Here is a 25,000-nt window from a genome sequence, read left to right on the forward strand (position 1 = left end):
TGGCAGATTAAGCGTAGTTAGAAAGACAGCCGAGGATGGTTTCTTGAGGATTTTAAAGAATTCAGTTCTCAGAACCTTACATAGGATTTGGGAAGTTCAGGTTGGTGGTAAAACCATAGAGTTTGTGTGCATGCATGTGCGACTTAATGCATATATATATATATATATATATATATATATATATATATATATATATATATATATATATATATATATATATATATATATATATATATATATATATATATACATATATACTCATGTGTATGTGTGTGTGTGTGTGTGTGTGTGTGTGTGTGTGTGTGCTCTTCTGTTCCTAAACCTTCATTGGTCAACCTGGCAGAGGCTACACCATCATATCGAACCATAAGCGCTTCACAGGAAATGTTTTTACTAACAACTTGTTAATCGCTTTCTAAAGTTGTACCATAATTACACCCTCCCTTCTATTCAGTTCCTTTACTCCTCCCTTGCCCCATTCTTCCCGCTAGTTACAGTAATTAACTCGTAATTAGTAGTCAAAGTTTTGATGAAAGCCATTAACGCGGTAAATGGACAGATGATAAGATGTAGACGACTCTTAGGTACGTCTTCCCATAGGGTGGCTATGGCTCACCTATTGTACGTGTTCTCTCTATACTGAGTGGTACTAGGAGAGAGAGAGAGAGAGAGAGAGAGAGAGAGAGAGAGAGAGAGAGAGAGAGAGAGAGAGAGAGAGAGAGAGAGAGAGAGAGAGAGAGAGAGAGAGAGAGAGAGAGAGAGAGAGAGAGAGAGAGAGAGAGAGAGAGAGAGAGAGAGAGAGACTTAAAATAAGGGAAACAAGATAGGAAGTCTGAATATGGACAAAATCATTGAATGAATGTTTCATTAATAGTCATCTATGGAAAGAACAAAGATGAAAGAACAAAGATAAAGAAAAAAGAAAGCTAAATGTTAGGCAAAAAGAGATCAAGAGGAAGGGAAACTAAGATAAAGAGAGAACTTCTGTAATGAATCTTGAATCCCTCACCACCGCAGCGTCACTTCCCTCGCTCTAGGTTCCCGCGTCTGTATCTGGAGATGTCTCTCGTCTCTTTTAGAGAGAACTTTAAAGTCTCCTTCGTCTCTTAAGGAAATATGTTGTCAACTGTCTCTACATAAAGTTCTCTTCCGGCGTTTCTATATGAGGGCTCTCCCCTCACATCTTTCCTTCTGAACCCTGGACATTGTGATCACATTCCTACGTCTCACATTACGATCTCACTCAAAAGAGACATTATCTCGTCTCTCTAAGATAACATTTTATTTTCTTAATTTTGCTCCGACGTGGAATCTAATACCTCTCAAAATCTTACAATAATCATCTCTCGTGTGATTCCGTGTTGGCATATTCCTCACAGTCGTCCTCCCAGGGGAGAACTTACCTCCTTCAAAAACGCCCTGGATCCCTTCCACCGTCAGGAGGGACGCCCCAGGTCTGGGTGGCCACCTCAGCAGGTGCGACGGTGAGGAACTCATCATGGCCACTACTGTCTGAAACCCTGAAAACCCAGCTGAAGTTATGAGGGTATGAAACCATGTATAGAACTGTGAGGAAGACATGAAGAAACTGCGAAAATAATGAAGAAAACTGAAATACATAAGAACGAGGGTGTGTAAAGATACAAGGATAAGATGTGGAAAATAACCCTTACAGTAAATTCAATAACGAACATACGAATAAAGATGCTCATGGGTAAGATGGGAAAGGAGAAATCTTACTGAAAACCAAAGGTTATCATGAATGACACTTTAACGACAAGGAAATGAAGACAACAAAGATTGACAACAAATAGAGAAATATGGACAAAGTGAGGGGAACAAATACAAGCATAATGAAAGCAGAAAACGTTGCAAGGACAACGACGAAACAAGAACATTGAACGAGGGCGAGGGAAGAAAATATGACCATTTACGAGCAGAAAAAATTTGAAAAATCTTAAGAAAAGTAAGGAATCAGAGAAGGACATAAGACCCAGAAACATAACAATTAAAGAACAAACTGAGATATTAGAAGACTAATTAAATGCTGGCAACACGAATGATAAACAGACACCATTAGCTGATGAGATCTTGTTATTTCTGATGATTAATTACACACGGATGGACCAATCACAACTTCCATTCACAACCAGCGTGGGAATGCCACCAGCGGCTGGGCTGGTAATTGGGTCATCTAGATCAATTGTAAACTTCTGGAATGACATCTTCAGCAGCGGAAGCAGAACATGGATGACTTAAGCACTTAAGACGCAGTGAAAATTCTGTCAGAATTCATGGAAGTCACTTGTACACAGCATGGACGAGAGGGAGCCACTGATCCTGCATGTCACGAACGGAACAAGATTCCGACGCTGATCATTTCTAACAACTGTTATCGCTACTTTATCACTTTGCAAATGCGCAAAAGAAATAAGCTGATAATTTCGTCATGATTTTCTGTATGATATAATGTGAAGGACGATTATCATCTACATTTGAAGAATTATAGATGGTCATATCTATCATATCTCTACAGACGACTGTTATCTGTGTAGCTGCGGTAAGCGGTCTGTTACGACTGTTGTACCGTTGGCTGTTTAACTATAAACTAGGAAGCTTATGTTAAGTCATTGCGAAGACGAGCCATTATTGATCAACTCAGGTGACGTCATTGCATGATGTCATTGGCAAGGAAGGCTTTGATTGGTTGACTACATAGTCCATATGACTGACTGGCCGATCTCCTTCACGATTCAACGGATTAAAATGGCTTAACTTAATCTAACTGAAACAAAACCATGATAGCTGTATCCTCCATCTGTATTGAGGGAAATCCCTGACGAGAGAGGGACATTATACCAGAACAACCTCCTGTGTCCTAGGAACAAAAAGGTCGTCTATAACCAATCACCCAGAGCATGTACGACCAAATAGTTATTAAAAGTCGTTTACCTGCTGCCGGCTAATGGTCCAATATGCTTTTAATAACCATAATGTTTGGGACGTAACGAGGTAAAGTAAAGCATAATTTGGCTTCTATCCTTAAACTTTATTTACTCTGTCCACAGTGAACGGTGAGCAAATTGCCGTCTTTCCCCCGTTTTTCGTCTCTACATTGAAAGGGAGGAAACGAGAATGCTGAAGAAATGTGTCCATGAAACTTATGGATGTAGTAGATGGGGCTTGGTGAGTTCTGGTGAGTCCTGGTGAGTTTTGGTGAGTCCTGGTGAGCCCTAGTGAAGTCTGGAGAGATCTGGTTAGCCCTGGTTAGCCCTGGTGAGTCCTGATGAGGTCGGGTGAGTCCTGGTGAGGTCTAGTGAGGTCTTGTGAGGTCTGGTGAGTCCTGGTGAGGTTTGGTGAGTCCTGATGAAGCCTGGTGAGGTCTGGTGAAGCTGGTGAAGGTCTTGCAGAAGATAATGACGTTCGCTCAAGCCAGTGTCGCATAGGTGGACACAGCCTGACAGGTGTGCCAACGGCTCCAAGTCAGCAAGCCGTAGGCAATAACACGAAGACAAGGAAACAGACTTTTTGTCAGTTCTGTACACAAGGTAGACGACATACACGATATCTAACAAAGGACTGATACTTGTCCTCAGCTTATGGTCATGGGAAAGAAGTAGATCATGATGATTTTCCACATCAAAAATAATATCTGAGATCTTCCATGCACTATTTTAGATCCACATTTCCATCTTTTATACCTTTGAGCGTGTTGACCCATGACCACACAGTCGGAAACGATTCATCTTTCGTGTAGGGTTTCTGACAACGCCTCACCTCAAAGTGTTCTGGTGACATCCTCGACTCCTATATCATTACTTATAACTTTGGACTGTTATCTTATCTTATGTATCTTACTATCAAAATAATTAGTTTTCGCCTTCGTATGGAGGAATTAGAGGTGCCTATCTTATGTGAAAAAAGAAATTACTCACTGTTCACAAGCTTCACTGAACACCTGCAACGTTCCTTCTTTACATGGCATTTGATAAACGCTTTTCTATCAGACATGATACTGACCTTTGATCCTAGGTAGTTGAAATGATTTCCATCCTCAAGCTCTGCATCATTAACAGTAACGTTAGGGTGGAGACTTCCCCTCACTGTCGTATGTGAGAACCTATCCTTCAGTTGTATTCGAAACCTTGTTTCTCTCTAATAGGTCACGCAACTAAGACACCCACTCTGTCTGGGACCCTCTCATAACCAGGTAATAGGGAAACGACATCACCTGCGGACACTGGCTACAACAGCTTCCACTCTGAGTTGTTAGCGGAAATTTGTCCTGGAGATTGACCCAGCCTGCCTCCCACCACACCTCCCAGTCTATCCACAAAAGAAACCAAAACAATAGGGACACCAGGTGCCCTTGGCAGTGTTGCAGACGTCTCACACATAACCTACTCTCGTCCTCTGCAGACGCTGCCAGCCGTCATTAAAAGTTTATAAGACAAGTAAGAGGGTTTCCAGATACGCCAGACACGACCAGATCATAAGAACAGTCGTTTCATATTCCTTTCATCACAGCAGAATCTAATTCCACAAAATAGAACAAACCTTCTTATCGAAGTCTTTGTCGACAGTATTATCTGAGCCTTTTAAAGTCTTATCTTCTAAATGCTCTCATCGTTCCGTCAGTCATAACAAACAAACAAATCTGATCTAGATGAATTCGTCGATCCTTAAATCCTTCCATAATTGAATTCTGATTGGAAGAATATAAGAAACAAAGACTGAAGTGTGTGTCTATCTGATGCAGGAGACTGGGTCAAATGGTGGCTGTTGATGAGACATTATATTTCCATTAGAGAAGATACGAATATACACATACTATCCTGACGTGTAGGACGAGGAGGACCAAGGATGAAGCAAGGTGGAGAGAGAGAGAGAGAGAGAGAGAGAGAGAGAGAGAGAGAGAGAGAGAGAGAGAGAGAGAGAGAGAGAGAGAGAGAGAGAGAGAGAGAGGACGTTCTCGTATCTCAAGATCGAGATATCATCATGAGTAACGATTCAAGGCCATGGAGCGGACAGACCTGCTGCTGTAGTTGTCTCCTGTCGGAGGTGAAAGAGAAGAAAAACCAGCCTGTCTAATGACGCCCCTGACATTTACCTCCGGCGGAAGAGAGAGAGAGAGAAAAAAAGAAACATTTAGCACCGAAGATACATTCCAATCAGGAGCAGCACGCATTGCTAACAGGGGAATCTGAACCCACAGACACGGCTGTCTTGAGAATCAGTCAACATGAATCTTTATCGAACACCGTTATGAAGATTCATCGCGCGATGGATGGAAGTGTGTGTCACCTGTGCAGGAAGTCGTCTGGTGGTGCTACGTAGCCACAAGTTACCTCTGGCCTGGCGGTTCCTGACGCAGGTGAAGCGGTTGCTCTTGTGGGTTCAGGGTCTCCTGTGATGTTTGGTCTATTGATAAACAAGAGTTCAAGGATTAAAAATATATTCATAATCTTCTTACGTATCTTATGAGGTCATGATCAGTATCTTTAAAGGTCACGGTCAGTATCTTTCTCGAGGTCATGGTCAGTATCTGACAAGGTCAAGGTCAGTTTCTTCAGAAGTTTAGCACGTCTGTAGAACTACAGACTCCATTGGGAACTGTCTTTAGGTCTGTAGACATGCAACAGACCGGAAACGTGGATACATATTTGGTAGTCATCAGTCGTTACCGGACTCCTCCCGCTTGTGATCAAGTCCTGAGTGAAAGGTTACCAAGCTGCAGGAGACCCAGCAGATAACGTGGTCCTGGAGTTATATGATAGTACTGATAATGATTACACTAATGATGATAATGATAATGATAATAATTATAATAATAATAATAATGATAATAATAATGATAATAATAATAATAATAATAATAATAATAATAATAATAATAATGATGATGATGATGATAATAATAATAATAATGATGATAATAATAATAATGATAATGACAATAATCATAATAATGATAATTTTAGCAATGATGATAATAATAATGATAATGACGATGATGATAACAATAATACTTGTGATGCTTTTCGTACTGAAGAAAAAGAAATAAACAAAAATTTTGTTTCAAAATCATAGATTAGTTTCTGACACTTGGTTAGGACATTACATATTAAGTGAGGCGAATTAATGGTCATATTAACTGGTAATAACTTCAACTAAAAGATTAAACGTATGTTATTCACGTAATCATGGTGATCGTTTGACCTAATTATGTTGATCATTTAACTAGGCGGCCAGCTATATGCACGTCCAAATTGCAGTGAGCTTTGAAAATGAAGATTCCCTCGTCTGGTATTTGATGCAATGTTGAAATATAGGAAGAATACCCAATCTAGTTGGAAAAACAGCGAAGCATCGTTATGAACATTCCATGAATTTTATTAACCCAGAAAAATTCTCTTGTTCACTGATCAAATAGAAATTCCACCTGAATTCATTTTGATGGACCTTGTCAAAATGTTGTCCCCTGAACTCCGTCTCTCAGAAGAATGGCAACGAAAAACTCTACCACAACTGCGCGTCACGTCACGTTACTGACCCGTTACGTTGTCACTCGAAGTCTTTAAGAACAAAGGTGTATCAGAGAAAGGGAGGCGCTAATTATGTTATCGAGTGTGATGTATCGAATGATCGCTATCGTGTCAGAAGCAAAGTTCCTCTTGCGGTGCGATCATGAGAGGAAGTGGCTGGCGGAGCAAAGTCACAGTTCCCGACATTTGGACAACTCTGTTTCTAAATTGAGTGTCTGAGTTCGCTTAATTAATGTGGGGCAAGTGTGGCCATGATTAAAGCTGCAGGTGGCTAGACACAGCTGAGGCAGGGATGGAGGTGGTTAGATATAACTTGATGATGGCTCGAGGTAGCTAAGGATAGCTGGAGGAGAGGTGGAGGTGAGATGAGATAGATGAAGTGGGATGGAGGTAGCTTAAGCCAGCTGGAGAGAGGGATAGTGGAGGTGGCTAGATGTACCTGGAGGGGATGGAAGTGGTTAGAGATATCTGAAGGAGGTTCGAAGGTGACTAGAAGGAGAGCTAATCATCACAAGAGAAGGTGACAGCTGCTGCAGCCGGCTAGGAAAAAAACACTCAGACCGAGGATCAGAACCGTGAACACAGGGTTCACCACAGCTGCCATTTCCCTTCGCGAGTATAATTGGATGTTGGAGGAAAAGGACAGCGAATGAGGGAGTGCCGAGGGTACAAGGTACGGCCATAGTTAACTGTCCATCGACTGGGTACCAATCACTTCGAGGCACATATTGAAGTGCTTCCTGAGAGGTCATCACTTAAGTCAATGGAGATGAGATGATAAAGGAAGATTGTAAATCTGAAATGGCTCAACAAGGGATATCAGATTTTGATGAATATCTTCCCATGTTCATGAAAACGTGTTTAGAACAGGTTCGTGTTTGTGATGGTTTATATGCCCTCAGTCCAGAGAGAGAGAGAGAGAGAGAGAGAGAGAGAGAGAGATGCATTGGTGATGGTGACAATGTTCTTAACTCAGGCGAAAACTTACTAAATTAGTGAAGTTACCAGAGGATAACAAGTTGTCTGAGGTATGCCCTCGTCATGACGTGGAGAGGCTGGAGGTACCTATAAGCCGGATTATCAACAACGCACTTTGGTATTAGATTTCTGCCATTAATCACTACCTTTTAATCATCATAACCTCACTTTATAATAGTATCCCTATTTTGATCCTTCGTCTACACAATATCTAATCTCTAAGAAATCTTCCCAAGGCAATTTCATTGTGTAATCCTACACTGCACTGATATATGATCCTTACAGTTAAGCCTCATACTGTATTACAGTACTGTACCCAGCGGCACAGTAGGACAAAAGCTGCATTTAGAGTGAATTATGTGCTTGCCCAGCGAACACTCCCTGGTCAGACACCATATTGCTTAGATCTGGGTCACTGCAGGATATATATTTCAGAGGTGGAGGGAACGAGGAGAAGTGGGAGACCAAATTGGAGGTGGAAGGATGGAGTGAAAAAGATTTTGTGTGATCAGGGCTTGAACATGCAGGAGGGTGAAAGGCGTGCAAGGAACAGAGTGAATTGGAACGATGTGGTATACCGGGATCGACGTGCTGTCAATGGATTGAACCAGGGCATGTGAAGCGTCTGGGGTAAATCATGGAAAGTTTTGTGGGGCCTAGATGTTGAAAGGTCTGAGTTTGAACGAATGTGGCCTTTGTTGGCTTTTCCTAGCGCTACCTCGCGCGCATGCGGGGGGAGGGGCTTGTCATCTCATGCGTGGCGGGGTGGCAACGGGAAAGAGCAAGGGCAGACGGTATGAATTATGTACATGTGTATATATGTATATGTCTATGTATGTATATATATGTATACGTTGAAATGTATAGGTATGTATATGTGCGTGTGTGGGTGTGTATTTATATATATGTGTATGTGGGTGGTTTGGTCATTCTTTCGTATGTTTCCTTACGCTACCTCGCTAACGCGGGAGACAGCGATAAAGTATGATAATATATATATATATATATATATATATATATATATATATATATATATATATATATATATATATATATATATATATATATATATATATATATATATATATATATATATATATATATATATATATATATATATATATATATATATATATATTACCGGACTCCGCCCCCAAATGGAGTACAACAGCCTCGTTGGGGATATCGCTCAAAAGCTCAACGTGTTTGTGTATTATGTATCTAAGCGACGTGAGGCAAGTGTCACTTACCGACTTGTGACTCCCACTTCGCTTGAATAATGAGGAACGTGGGGAGAGCATCTGTGGCTCCGGAAGAAGAAGAGGAGGTGGTGAGAGGTGAGCGGCGTCTCACACACGTGATAAGAGGGAGTGTCTATCAAGTGTGGAGGCGGAGAAGGACTTATCAGGGAAGGAAGCGTCTATCGTCTAGCAGGAGTGATGCCGCTGCTGTCTGCAGGGAGGTGAGTGTTGTTCATGGTGGGACGTCTAGCACTAGAGCAGGTGGAGGAGGTGAAGGCCAGGGAGGTAAGGAGTTGGAATGAAGAATAAGGTAATTATCATGGTTTGTTAGTGAAGGAGATAATTTGATAAAGGCTCAGTAATGAGGGAAGAGTTGATACACCAGTGAGGTAAGGTGTGAAGCTATCAATGAGGCGAGCGATGGAGAGGTAGTAGGACAATGGTATGAGGTAAGAAGGAAATTGGTATAGTTTTTGTGAAGCAAGAGGAGTGAGGTTGAAGGTTGTGAGGTAAAGACTGAGGCAACTAGTCAAGGAAGGAGTGAAGCTGTGAGTGAACATGAGAGAGATCATCACTTGGTAGTGATACGTATCACCATCAGTCTTCACCATCACCACCATCTACAACTACACCGCCATCTCCACCATCAGAACCATCTTCACCATCAAGCCAACGTCACCACCACCATCTCCCCCAACTATCATCAGCACCACCTTCACTACCAGATCGCCTCCACCATCACCGTTACCATCACCATCACCACTTGACCGTCATGCCCGGCGTCTCCCAGACCAATAACAAAACAATTTCATCTCGTATTACCTCAATAAATTTCCCCACAGAACTTATAGAGGTTTTATACGGCCTCTTCTGTTTACAGTAAGTCTAACGGGGTTCCGTTTCCCTGCAAAAATATCTTGAGTCACCCCGTTTGTCTAACGGAGAACTTCACGTAGTTCCCTTTGTTTACAAACTCTTGTTTGACTGCGTTTGTTTACAGAAAATGCCACGTGTCTCCGTTTAATTACAGCTTCATTTGTTCCCAACAAACTCACGTGGTCCCGTTTGTTTACTGAGACAGTAACATCCTTGGGCATGGATATATTGTTTGCTTGGATCAGCCACGTAGAATTAACTTCTGCATCTATATACTACAATTCCACGTCCCACATTTGGGCATTTTGTGTACTCTCTTATGACTGAAACTTTTTGTAATATATTCACACATCATTATCTATCCTTTTTGATTAATCTGAACCTTCATGTTCCTCTTCAAACTGGCGGATGAAGCTCCGACAGTTTGTTTTTTATACGTCGTGCTTCAGGCATCGTCCATAGCAAAAACATCTACAGGTCTCTACTGCGACTGTATATAAATCAAATACTAACCAAATCTACTTGACGACAGTTAGACTTCTCACATCTACCGCTACCTGACTACATCAAGAGTCTTGACATGCCACTCTACATAACAGACCTACGATTCACTATGACCAGGTTACCTTAAGTGCACAGACGACTTCCATCAAATGTGACGAGCACTCACAGTCATCATGCAACAGACGACGACACTTGTTTTCCCTCCTCCTTCATTTTGTCCTTCTATATCCCACACGACAACTCCATCTCTTCTTATGGAAGAAAACAAATCCATTACTCCATTCCGTTCCTTCGCACCTCACTAGACAATTCCGTTCAAACAGTACCATTTCATTCCTCCTCACCTCACAACAGTACCCTCTCCCCATTCCGTCGGACAAAACCCTCCCATCTAGGAACATAACCATTGCTTTAAAGGACAAGGCGTCCGTCGACACCTCCTATGCACTTCTTCACCTACTCTGGGAGATAGTCGTTCGGATAAATCACTCACGACGGAAGTCATAAGGTCGTATTATCCTCTTTTGTCCAACGTAAGAGCTTTTCTTTACCAAATACCTCGGTTGTCGGAGGCCGCCATACACCTCGTTCCTCAGAAGGGAAGCCCATCCTCCCTTCTTTCTTGGAAGAGGAGCCCATCATCCCTGCTCCCTCTGGAAGGGAGCTTATCTTCCCTCATTCATCGGGAGGGGAGCCCATTTTCCTCCGTTCCTCGGGAGGGGAGCCCGTCTTCCACCGTTTCCTCAGGAGGGAAGCCCATCTCACTTCCTCCCCCTCCATTTCCTATTATTTCGTAGTCTCTTTATACAATTTTCTTCCCTCTTCTCCCCAGGTCCCAATGCACCCATAAACATTTATCAGACATTTTCGCCCCGATTTTTCCTCTCCAGTTCCCTCTCCTTTCCCATCTCTCTCTCTCTCTCTCTCTCTCTCTCTCTCTCTCTCTCTCTCTCTCTCTCTCTCTCTCTCTCTCTCTCTCTCTCTCTCTCTCTCTCTCACCAGTGATCTGGTTCTCTCCCACGTATCTCACCGCACCTAATGGATGACGGGAAATAAAAAGAAGAAATTTCCTTGAGGAAAAGCCTTATAAAGCTTTTGATGCAGTTATCTGTAAAGATCACAGAGCAAAGTGGACTGCCAGGAATGGTTCTCTCACTTGGATTCATTTCATTACACATTCTCTTTATCCCGTCGTTTGATGCTCCTGAATTTGGGATCACGACGGAAATTCTAATCTTGATGACAGTCAGCGTTCAAAGATAACAGCGACCAGTGATCATGGTTGTTTTCATCCGTGTGTGGCTGTGTGGAGGCACGGTGATGGAAGCTAAAGAGCTGATCCTTGAGTGATGAGGCAGTATTGTATAAAGGTACATTTCTCTCTCTCTCTCTCTCTCTCTCTCTCTCTCTCTCTCTCTCTCTCTCTTGGAAGTCAACCCATAAAATGTAGGACGCAACGTAAGTTTCTCTCCTTCTTTAACAGTCTCAGGCTTTATATATATATATATATATATATATATATATATATATATATATATATATATATATATATATATATACCATACATAACTAGCGCCAAGTACATATTTATCGACCAACAATACGGACGGTAAAAGATGAGAAGTTGGATTGACTGTGATCTGAGTACCCGAACCGGGGCCCGAGCGTAATGCTGATTTAATCCTATGAGGAGACATAGAACCCCACACCACAGATGCTCTGCTTTTCTCATCCTTTTGATCTCATATGCGACTTGCTGAGTTATCATTAATGATCTAGAGAGGAGGGAGGGAGGGCGGGGAGTCTCCCTCCTCGAGAAACGAAAAAGTTCCCAAAGCCGAAGCGACGACGCCTTTGGTTCTGAGGCTTCGGAGGGACAGAGGTTCGTTGCACGTAAGACTTCGACCTACATACGTGGGTCGCCCAGTGTGAAACAAAATTTGAGCTGAATCCCACCACTGCAAGTTGTTATTAAAGCTCGGATGTGGAGAGGAGGCCAGACTGTGTCTACAGCTGTAGTAGTGTTTGGTTTTCCGTCACTAGGCCGTCGAGTTCCTCGAGGCAGATTACTTTCTACCTGCCTTACCGTTCCCCTCAGCCCGGCCATGACAAATGAATGTCTTGTTTACCTTCTTTATGTTCTTTAGTTCCAGCCCTCCCTCAGGGAGGACCCGGCCCCACGCTCCTCATTCCCTCCTGGTACACACACACGTAGTGAGGCGCACCTGCCATGCTACCTACCTGGTGGTGCACTTATGAGATGAGATACCTTTACACCTCCCCAGTGGATCATACAACGAGTCGAATATTGGCATGGTATTGTTGTATAGATTTATTAGCATCTCTCTCTCTCTCTCTCTCTCTCTCTCTCTCTCTCTCTCTCTCTCTCTCTCTCTCTCTCTCTCTCTCTCTCTCTCTCGTGTCCATAACATTCATCCTCTGGCTCCAGTGGAGCCTTTGCCCACCTCCCTTGCAGCACGTAGTACACGTTGCAAAACCCAACAGTAAAGACTGGGAAAGTTTCATGGTGAACTGAATCCCAACGACCCCGGAAGGCGCCCCTTGGCCTTGGCATGGTGGCATGAGCCATGAATCACCCGAGGGAGCGAATCTTTCAGGAGGAACCAGGCCGGCGGCAAGATCCGTGTAGCTAGAGTTCAAGACCTCCCCAGCCGCCGCCACACTCCACTGAACCTGAGATTGGTGGTCTTGCAGTCTGGGTCGTGTGTGTGTGTGTGTGTGTGTGTGTGTTGAGCAGGATATTCCCACGGTCTCTCTCTCTCTCTCTCTCTCTCTCTCTCTCTCTCTCTCTATATATATATATATATATATATATATATATATATATATATATATATATATATATATATATATATATATATATATGTATAATTTCCCAGGCACATGAAAATTTAGCAACTGGTCAGATGAGACTAAATACTATACTTTCATAACAGAAAATGTGACGTCCTAAGTTACACATATGTCAACATAACGAGAGAGGGTAGGAAATAATTAGTTCCTTTCAAATTATTACTCATTCCTTAATTGCTTCCATAATTAGATGGTAGAGGCCCATTATCTTCCCTGTTAATGCCCATGGGGAAGCGGGAGGGGGAGAAAAGTCAATAATGATAGAGTGGGTGAGGCTGAGGGAGGGTTGGGAGACCCCCAGGTGACCGTAGATTCGTCATTAACCAGATCATTTATGGCTCAATGATCGTGGCGTCAGGGTCAATGGAATCAGCCGGGAGACGAGAACCTGAGTGAGAGATCAATGATGTTCTGTGAGCAAGATCACTCTGGGTGTGAGAGAGAGAAAGAGAGAGAGAGAGAGAGAGAGAGAGAGAGAGAGAGAGAGAGAGAGAGAGAGAGAGAGAGAGAGAGAGAGAGAGAGAGAGAGAGAGAGAGAGAGAGAGAGAGAGAGAAAGATGCACACTGAATCCTGCAGGTTATCAAGCAAGACACAGAGAGGCAGACAATAGCACACAAACAGACAGACATACTGATAAGATAAGAATCTTTCCTTCCATCCTCTCTCATCAGAGAGAGATAAGAATTCTTTCCTTCACTCAAAAGAAGGAAATTCAAATCACTCTCGGCGAAACTCCCTTTCCCTATCTCTTGAATGAGAGAGAAGTTGCACCTAATAGAGATCAAGGATCCGTAGTTCATCACAGGACACTGAGCTGTACAGCCTGAAGGACTGGAGGAAAGTTTTGCCTCACAGTGTCTCTAGGACATCACATAAACCCTAGGGACCTCCAACTTCCCCCGGCATCCACGTGGAATCAAGTGGCTCTTGGTAACTCGGGGGGAAAGTTGCCAAACAAACTATTTCACTTACAAATAGATTTAGAATTACTCACAAACTCTTTCTTGAATTTTTAAGGAGGATGCAGAGTTGTGCTCCCCCTCGAGGTAAACTTCTGGAGGAAACATTTGAGAAGACTCCCTCCTGAGACTGAGAGAACCCTCAGGGAATATCACAATTACATTTACTAAGATCTGGACATGATTGAAGGCTTGAGATTAACAATACACTGAGCCCGGAAACTGTGCAAGATGATTATATTCTCATTGAATAATTTGATCCCATACTATAGTGAAATTTGATCCCATACTATAGTGAAATAGTTATCATAGGAGACATGGTTTGTGGCAAAGAATAGACGAGACGCTTATGAGATTTGAACCCTTTTTTCATGGTGCCCAAAGAGACATTGTTCCTCTCTCATAGTGTACATTGGCACACTGGTCCTCTATCATGGCGTACAGAGGCACAATGATCGTCTGTTTCCTCTTCTTGGGCTTACTGATGTACATTGCCGCCAGACACTTCACTCTTACCTATGCTCTTTGGTACAACCGACCTTAGAGATCTTAAGTCCAGTTCTCATTTCATATTTTATATTGTCTTATACTGTATTTAGGAATCATGAAGTGCTCTGTTTATAATCATCTATCTGATAAAAAAGATTTCCTACACGACTTCCAGGCTATCTTTAGTGCCATCATTAGTAGGGTGGAGCTGTGTACTGTGGCCAGGATCACGAGTAATACCTGGCTCTTCATATAGGCAGGGGCGTCGCCTCCCGCCTCAACTCCATTATCATCAGCTGCTCCGTAATAGGAGAACTTGTGTGTTTTGTTTCCCCAGCGTGTAGGCGTCGGCCGGCGGGCGGTCCTGGGTCCTCTCTCTCTCTCTCTCTCTCTCTCTCTCTCTCTCTATATATATATATATATATATATATATATATATATATATATATATATATATATATATATATATATATAAATTAAGAAAAACTTTTTCGTTCTACTAATTCCCCAAATTTGTCAAATTTCACTTTATTATTAGTGTCTTTCTAACGAAAGCTTAAACATACTCCTCCACAGATATCAGTCTATATAGAAAATAAATTGCATGGTGAATCCGCACGCAAACGTTGAAATAGTTCCATATATATATCATGACACGGTGAAGATTACATCAATTACTTCATGATCTGTAGGCAGGAGCTGCTTTATATATTAATGAGGGAATTAAGCAGGTTTTTAAAATTCAGAAAATTTTTAATGAGCCATTAGGGAGTGAGACTCATAATTTATTCACACTTATCACTTAACGAAGATATATGAAATAAAAATCATAAGAATAGTTTAAAGATTCCAGTCTCCATTTACTGATGGTGATAGTGTGTGCAATGCACACACACACACACACACACACACACACACATATATATATATATATATATATATATATATATATATATATATATATATATATATATATATATATATATATATATATATATATATAAATATATATATATATATATATATATATATATATATATATATATATATATATATATATATATATATATATATATATATATATATATATATATATATATATATATATATATATATATATAGGGGATAGGGGAGAAAGAATACTTCCCACGTATTCCCTGCGTGTCGTAGAAGGCGACTAAAAGGGGAGGGAGCGGGGGGCTGGAAATCCTCCCCTCTCGTTTTTTTTTAATTTTCCAAAAGAAGGAACAGAGAATTGGGCCAGGTGAGGGTATTCCCTCAAAGGCCAAGTCCTCTGTTCTTAACGCTACCTCGCTAATGCGGGAAATGGCGAATAGTTTGAAAGAAAGAAAGATATATATATATATATATATATATATATATATATATATATATATATATATATATATATATATATATATATATATATATATATATATATATGAAGCTGGATTATAAAATCCTGCAAGATAAAGTAGCGTACCATGTGTTGTGTTGTGTTGTGGAGTGTTGTGGTGTTGTGGTGTGTTGTGTGTGGGGGAGACAGAGAGGATAACAGGTATTTTTACCTCGTGTTTCTTTTGTTTCTGAAATACAAATATTTCGTTTCTTGTGACTTCATTCAAAATAGAATTTTGAGTATTCAAGAATACTATCATTTTCCTTTTTTCTTACTGGGAACACACACTTGGTTCATGCGCATTGCGTCTTTGATACAAGAAGTGGAACCGCAGACCACTTTTGAGTAAACAGATTTCCTATGTTCCCAGGTAACCGAATTACTTTTTGTTTTCCAGGTAACCAAATTACATTTTTTTTTCTCCAGGATGAAGGTAGATGGCGTGTGTCTGCCGCTGCTGCTGCTGTTGCTGCTGGCGGGCCTCACCGCGCACTCCGCCCGCGCCCACGACCCGGCCGACTCCCTCGCCCACGACTTCAGCGTCCAGCACAACCACGTAAGTCGTCCTGTGGTCGTAGGGAGTGAGATGTGTCGGTGTGACTGAGAATGGTCCCTATTGGTTGGTATCATCATCCAAAATAAGTTGAATGTCAAGACAGTATGATAAGAAGACCCTTGAGTACGACGGTACGACCCTTGAGAACGACTATATGACCCTTGATTACGACAGTATGAACCTTGAGCACAATACGACACTTGGAAGCAACGGCACGACCCTACAGCACGACTTAATGGCTCTTAAGGAGGAAGGTACGACCACTGACGACGACGGTATGGCAGTTAAGTACAATGGTACGACCCCTGATTATGACAGTCTGGAATTTACCTAACCCTTAAGCGAGTGCTGGGAAGAGCTGAAGAAGTGGATGGGTAGCAGGTCCTGAGGAAGTGGATGGGTAGCAGGTCCTGAGGAAGTGGATGGGTAGCAGGTCCTGAGGAAGTGGATGGGTAGCAGGTCCTGAGGAAGTGGACGTATTCTAATTACTGAAGAAAGTTACGGGACTCACCCAAGGGATGCTGAATAAGGAGGCGAAGCTGAGATTCAATAACAGTATATCTGTTCTTCATGAGAGGTTCCATTCATGGACAGGAGTCTTCAGTTATGCCAAGACGTAAGAACATAGAAATGGTGTAATGAAAAAGAAGAGGAAAATAGGTGTGATAGGAAGAAATACCAGCATAATGGACAAGTGCAAAGTGTAGAGGAGATCTCTATCTCACTCAGCTGTTAAAACGCGAATATTCTTAATCATGTGAGCGAATATTTTACTCTCGTGGCCGGATGATTGGGAGGAGACGTAATTGGACAGAGAGGAGAGGCAAGGGCGTCAGGGAAGCAGGAAGTATAACGCAGAGCCCCAGGGACGTGCACGGGAATATGGAGTTACGTCTCCATAAAGACACCAGACCGGAAGTTCGGGTAAGATGGAGGGAGATGGCCACAGGCCGCTGCCGCTCACTAGCTAGGAAAGCCTTCATCTCTCTACCCTACGACCGTGGCTTGAATAAAGGCAAGGTTCCTCACTTCACCAGACGTCTTCTGGGATATGGAAGAAAAGCTCTCTCTCTCTCTCTCTCTCTCTCTCTCTCTCTCTCTCTCTCTCTCTCTCTCTCTCTCTCTCTCTCTCTCTCTCTCTATCTGGGAGATAGCGGGCAACTGCCGTCCAGAGAGGTAGTGCTTACCGCTCTGGTGTCAGGAGTGTTAGTGAAGGTGGCGCAGTGAGCCACCACTGCAGAGGTTGTTATGTTCCCTCCCTCCTCCTCCTGGTCCAGGATGATGTTTTGTGGTTTTATGTCTCATCCTTACGAGCGTTGCTGGTATTCAGTCCACAAACACACACACACTCTCCGTCTTACTCATAACACTGGACAATTTGCAACTCACATGACTTGTATGATTAATTCATTGTATGGATATACATTGCTTTACCTGTATGAAAAATACGCATGATTAAGAGTGTCTATGGTGATACATATGGGTTACGAGTGTATATAATTCTTAACTCTGGATTTCCCTACGGGGAGCGCTACGCGCTAGCCTTGACTAACAAAAAAATCCTACGTGCCCATAGGTACATAGATACTCTCTCTTCCACTGCCCCTTCTCTCTCTCTCTCTCTCTCTCTCTCTCTCTCTCTCTCTCTCTCTCTCTCTCTCTCTCTCTCTCTCTCTCTCTCACATACACACGTCTGGCGCTGTATTTCCTGAGGGAGCGTAGCCTCAGTCTGAGCAGCATCTTGATCATAGGTGCTGATGATCCCAGTAATCACATCTCAGCAACGTGGGGGCCACGGGATGAAGTGGATTGACTGGGGAGTGGAACAGATTAACCTCGTCTCTCTGGAGGAATCAACAGTTGCAGTTCTCATGCTGACACTCCCTCCTGTAGCAACTGCAAATATTTTCTCGAAATATCGTCTTTCATGAAACTCAGTTTCCTTCGTTGTTTCAGGTATGAAATTTGTTATAATTCTTATAAACTTGTACGAATGAAAGTTAAACGACCGAAAAATGAAGATAAACATTTACAAGTCTGCTACGTAAATTCGTAGCAGCCTGGCTGTCTGAGTTTGTTTACACACAGACATAACACTTCCAGTGACACGAAGAGAGAATGTTGCATTGTGCTTCATCACTCATTTAAGAAATGGTCTTCCTTACATGTCTCAGCTTTTACTCGCATCCCCGTCAGGAAAGATTTACCCCGCGATTGGGTCGTAATAACACAAATGGGTCGAGATGAGAGAGGAACGGTAGATGGCAGCGACAGCAGCCACTGCCGTTCACTTCCGAGCAAGAAACAGCAATCCTTTGACTTCCACGTCCAACATATAACCCTAATGTTAACGTTAGCTTAGGTTTGTTTCATATTACAATGATGTTAACGTTTGCTACATTGTTTACTTATACAATATAGTGTGTGTGTAATGTTATGATAACACCACTAGAGAGTTTAGATAAACGTTTACCTTGCTAACGCCATCTATCGGTTGAATACCTCACCATGGCCGTAAACAGTGACCTGACGACACACTTGACTCAATAGAGTTTTCTAAACTGTGAAACTCTACTGTGTATCATACTTCCAAATGGGAACGTTTCTATCCTTCCATGATATAGCTTCGGAGGGCTTCACCCTCCTGACGAGGACAACTTGACTCTTTTTCAAAAAGCAAGTAGCTCTAACCCGTTAAAGACTCCTAGATTCTTCGTGTTACTTGTTTCTCTTCTTGCCACTGTCTCCTGTGTTTGACTCAAGGCTTCGCTGAGGACCTCTGGCCGTGTGTGTGGAGACTATACCATGAAGGTAGTGTCATCACCTCTATACAGAGTTACACCTTATGTACATAGTGTCTTTAAACATACTTATCTGACTGTTCCTACTCATAGTTCCCGTCGCAAGTACCTTAAAATATATGTATGGAGGTCAATGAAATGTGGAAATCCTTTCGCTATGATGATGTAGGTGGACGGTAGCTGTGTTCCCAGAAGGCAATTCGTGAAGATAAACATCGAAAATTAAGAAATTACGTTGGCTTGCACAGTATAGTACTTGTTCATATTTTCATTTGTCATTTCTCGCTTTAGCAGATTAGCACCAGGAGCAAATAACGTCCTCAGTTGTTGTAACAAACCTCCCAGGGAAATAAAGAGAAACATATGAGCTCCATAATTGCAGGCGTGTGGCTAAACAAGATCATTTTTCTGGTGTTGTTCATACTAATCTGTAAATTGGTTTCATTCATTGCTTTCAGAATCTGAATTATTTCGGTCTTTACCGAAACTTTATTTACCTTTGGTGCTCCCAAAATTATTCCTCTTCCACAGCCCATCCCCAGGCGCTCAGCAGACTATCAGAACCGATTTACAATGAGGTTCGTTGCATATATCCAGGTCAACAAAGTGGGTGAAGCCAGTTTTATACAGCAAAAGCCCCGAGCACATTACCGTAATGAAAAATACACCAACGATGAACATTATGCAGAACCAAAAGGAATTGTGAATGATCCTTCAAATGAATAGCCAGCTGTGTGGTGTTTCCAGCCAGCTGTGTGGTGTTTCCAGGCAGTTAGGTGGTGTTTCCAGGCAGCTGTGTGGTGTTTCCAGCCAGCTGTGTGGTATTTCCAGCCAGCTATGTGGCGTGTCCAGCCGGACGTGTGGTGTTTCCATAAATATATCTCTTCCCTGAGTTGTGCAAATGTTGAGGTGAAAATATACTACTACCCTCTGGAAATTCAGGATTAAAACATTTTGTGGAATTAGCATTATATTTGTTGGCAATCAAATAAGAAATACAACATTATATATATATATATATATATATATATATATATATATATATATATATATATATATATATATATATATATATATATATATATATATATATATTTATATATATATATATATATATATATATATATATATATATATATATATATATATATATATATATATATATATATATATACATTACCTCTCCCGTTAAAGTTAGTCGGCTTCAGAAACAAGCTAATGTTGGTCTCACAATCCCTTACTACAAACCAAACCTCACACATTACTCCAGGGTTGACCATGACAGCTTCATAAGGTCTGGTTTATCCCTCTGACAGCATTTCTCTTTCCGTATTCATCATTAATCCAGTTCACTCTATTCATAGCGCTCCCTTCACCTGCTTTACTCTAAACTTCCAACGAGCCTCTTGATTTTCCCCTTCCTCTTGTTCTTTCTTCTTCTGACACAGAGATCCTCTTAATCAGTCTCTTCACTCATCCTCTCACTGGTCAGTTCCTTCAGCCAGGCTTTCATACGTCCCTCAGACACTATCATTTCTTAAACGATCAATCCGCCTCACATCAAGTATCTCCCTCAGTCATTATATTTTCAATCCGTCCACCCTCCTCCAAGGCTCAAAATTCACATCCATACAACACCCTCAGGACTACAGTACCCTGAAATATGACCGTCTTTGGCCATACAGACAATGGTCTCAGTGCATGCAGAACCATAGTTCCCTCCTCCTCCTTATGATCACTTCATCTCCCACGGTTCCATCTGCTGCCACGTGTGTTCCCAAGTACCTAAAACACTCCACCTCCTCCAGGTTCATCCCAGTTTGAATCTATATTCAGACCATCCTGTCCCACCCCACTGCTGCACCTCATTACCTTGCCGAATATTATATCAAGTGTCGAGATTCATGCAACTCATATATTGCAGATATCCCTCATAAGCCTACTTCAGATTCATATTTTACAAGATGGGGTACGCTTTTTTCTAAACCTGTCTTCTTTCAGGGAGGGAGTGAGAGAATGGAAGGAGGGAAGTATGTGGATAAGGAGGAGTAGACAGGAGGGATAGTGTTGTTAGGGGACAAGCGGGACTAGCGAGAAGTGAAGGAAAGTCAGAATGGCTGAGGGAAGATGGACGATGTTGACTATGGTAGACAGGGTGCAGAGGGATGGAATAGAGAGTCGACAGAGGAAGGAAGAGGGAAGGACGGAAGGTGAACTGAAGTGGCTAGTGTATGGGTAGTGAGTGGGATGTGGAGGGAACTGGGTGGGGGAGGTGTAGAGAGAGGGAGGGATAAGGAAGATCAAAGGAAGTGGAAAGAAGGGGGAGGGAAGGAGACGGGAGTGGAAGGTATGGAGTGGAGAAGTAGGAGGAATAAGTGGCAAATGGTGGCAGCGTGCGGTCTGGGGCAGACGCTCGATAACACCAGCAGGGAGCGGCGCTCCTTGGGTGCCGCCGATGCCTGGGAAGGGCCAAGAGGCACCCGTGGGTACCGACAGTGCCTACGGGGAGACAGAAGTACTTCCTCTATGCTGAGGAGAGCTACAGTGGCACTCCCTGGGTCCTGCCAGTGTTCATGTGGATCACAGATGGACTATCTGGGTGCCACAAGTAACTAGGAGACTACAGAATATTCCCTGGTGCCACTAGGACCTGGGAGGACCACAGAAGCATTCCTGGGTGCCACCAGTACGTACGAGGGTCTACAAGCTTAGGAAGAGCAGATAGGATCATTTACTGACCAGGCAGAGCAAGGTGTCAAGATAAGTCAGATAACGAAGGAAATCATGTCAGGCGAAGATTTCATATGTAGGTATACATAACTTGGTCGTCACTGTTTTGGATGTCTTTCCACTTGATAAAAAGCTTGTGAAAAGTCGAAACTGTGTTAGATTTTGATAGACATCATCATGTCTCCGTGTGTGTGTGTGTGTGTGTGTGTGTGTGTGTGTGTGTGTGTGTGTGTATTTTTCCTGTTTGTCTTCTGCCTGACCAGGGGCAACGTGTGACCGATGTACGATAATGTGTAACAACATTCGATAATGGAGTCTTGGACCATCGTGATGACGTAAACACAAGGTTCAGGAGTATTGAGTGGCAGTCCAACAGTACAGTAAACACAGCCAACTCCTTAATGGTGCCAATAATGGTGGCTCACCAGCGCCTGTCGTCCCGTATCATGTTTGTGAGAGACAGGGAGAGCAGGGAGGGGGGGCTAAGGTGGTGCTGGGAGAGCGAACGTGTGTTAAGAGGCGAGATGAGAGAAAAAACAGTAAGTCAAAAAAAAGTAGCACTAATGGCCAGGTCTTAAGGTGAAAGATTTTCCACAGCATGAGAGGAATACCACAAGGTGGGTCATGCTGCAGGGTGGGTCATGCTTCAGGGTGGATCATGCTGCAGGGTGGGTCATGCTTCAGGGTGGATCATGCTGCAGGGTGGGTCATGCTTCAGGGTGGATCATGCTGCAGGGTGGGTCATGCTTCAGGGTGGATCATGCTGCAGGGTGGGTCATGCTTCAGGGTGGATCATGCTGCAGGGTGGATCATGCTGCAGGGTGGGTCATGCTTCAGGGTGGATCATGCTGCAGGGTGGGTCATGCTTCAGGGTGGATCATGCTGCAGGGCAGTAGGTAGTGTTAGTCTACTTTATATTTTTCATACATTAGTAAGGTTATCAAGAAAAAAAAGTATCCCGATACTTCTAAATATTTGAAACATTTTAAGGTAATAGATCACTTTCGTCAATTATTACAAGAAGAACTTTTATACCGTCTAAACAGACCTTTGTGGTTTTTGGTGAATATTATAAAAGAATGTAAGTAACTTCGAGCAACTGTAAAGTAGAGGCACATGATGGACGCACATAGGCGCCTCTGCTTTCAGAATTTTCTCAGAAGTATTGCTCAGTGGAACCTTGTTAAGTGAAACAACTTACCCATCCTGGGAGAAGGAATTCTTCCACTGTCGCTTGTATCGTAAATCAGATTAATAATATCTTACCGTTTTCCTCCCTCCCAGCCGGAGTCCGTGGAGGAACAAGCTGCTGTCCTGAAGGCCATGAGGGAGCACTGTGAGATAAGGATGAGGGAGGAGAGGAGACTCCTGAAGCAGATGAGGACAGACGCCCGGGTGAGAGGGAAGGCGGATGTGAGTGAGGGAGGGGAACCTACCACCGAGGCTCAAGACTCCGGAGACCTCCGCGAGGACGCTAAGGTCTCGGACGAGGAGAGAGACGCCGCCAATCAGACCAAAGAAAATGGAAGTCGAGAGAGGAAAAGCGAAAACCATGTCCTCAGGGAAAACGTAAGCGGGGGCGTGAAGGAGAATGGGTCTGTGGCTACCCACTGCCCAACGACGTTCGACGACGTGTACTGCTGGCCGCGTACCCCAGCAGACACCCTGGTGACCATCCCTTGTCCTGCCTACGTCCAGGGCTTCCCTCGTGGGGTAAGTCGATGACAGGATGCTAGAAAGGGCCTAGTAGCCTGTTGGTGTTTGAGTTGCTATGTATTCCTTCTGTCTCTAGAATATACAGATTCCTGAATTTGTGTCCAGAATTTCTTCATCTACTCTACGTCTTTCCTTAATTGAAATGGCTTACCACAAAACTGGATTCATGTTACTGTCGTTAATGCGATTTACATTTCACACCTAAAGTATTTCACCAATTGCCATATATAAAAAGTCTAAGTATACTAAAACATTTATCAAACTTTGACGTGTTGTTACAGAGAGTAAAGTTCATATTACAGCTGATATATAGACCTGTGTACGTGTTTGTAAAGCAGTATACTTAGAACCGTCAGGTATATACGGCTTAAAACCTGAGTATACACACGAAAACCTACGTATGCTTTAACATAAGACCTTTGATATGCACACTTATGAGTCTATGCACTTCAAGTCTGTATGTATTTATACCCTGAAGACCTATGTAGGCATATCGAAGACACATATACTTAACCTGTGAGTCTAAAAATCTTAAAAATCTAAGTCTTATAAAAACCTATTTACTTTAAGCCTATATGTGTACATGGCCTGAAGACAAGTGCATTCAAAAGTAACGTACTTAAAACTTGCGTATCGTTGCTTGATACCCATCACTCATTTTCCTTGACAGAGTCATGCGTCACGGTACTGCACCTCGCAAGGTACGTGGTACCGTCTAGATGGAGGTAACAGTTCCTGGACCAACTATAGCCAGTGTTCCACCACCTTCGTCGTTCCTGAGTCCATCAACATGACGCTCTCTACGGTACTGTATCATTGGTGTGATATGCTCCTAGTAATCCAAATGCTCCCCAGTCTTGTCATAACTGCTCCCTGATATTGTTTGTAATTTTTCAATGTTTCCAATATGTTTCTAACGAAATTACAAATGCTCTTTCATTTATATGTTTGTGACTCTGCCATATATGCTCCATCCTGAAAGACGAGCGCTCGTTCACATTCGTTACTGTAACATATATATGTTCCAGACTGAATTATCTATACTCCATTATACTCTTTCTGTATCTTCTGTGCATCACAGTGCCTCATATGTTTTGTATCGTGTTCCATGTGCTCTTTATAATCCTCTCACTGTATCACTAATCTCAAATGACCTAAATTGCATTGATAATGGCTTCGCCTCAAAAATTGTTGAGTTTAATTACAGGAATCACTTAAAGAATAGTTCGTTTTCCCAAAGCTTTTTTCAATTATGTCTGTCAATCTATATTTTCCAAGAATGAAATCGTTAATCAAAAGTTTAGAAGTTCAAAATTCATGTTAGCTTATGT

The 25,000-nt window shown here is 42.5% G+C and overlaps 1 protein-coding gene across 1 annotated transcript in view; it reads left to right on the top strand.

Annotated features, from left to right (window-relative positions):
- Positions 1–25,000, top strand: part of LOC139755850 (glucagon receptor-like) — an 86,920-nt gene that overhangs the window by 20,016 nt on the left and 41,904 nt on the right. Inside the window, exons 2-4 of the mRNA XM_071674467.1 lie at positions 16,293–16,422; positions 23,238–23,666; positions 24,340–24,474. Coding sequence (XP_071530568.1) covers positions 16,294–16,422; positions 23,238–23,666; positions 24,340–24,474 — 693 coding nt within the window. The 5' untranslated portion in view covers position 16,293. The remainder of the gene's footprint in view (positions 1–16,292; positions 16,423–23,237; positions 23,667–24,339; positions 24,475–25,000) is intronic.

This window comes from Panulirus ornatus, chromosome 20, assembly GCF_036320965.1.
Source record: "Panulirus ornatus isolate Po-2019 chromosome 20, ASM3632096v1, whole genome shotgun sequence".
Lineage (NCBI taxonomy): Eukaryota > Metazoa > Arthropoda > Malacostraca > Decapoda > Palinuridae > Panulirus > Panulirus ornatus.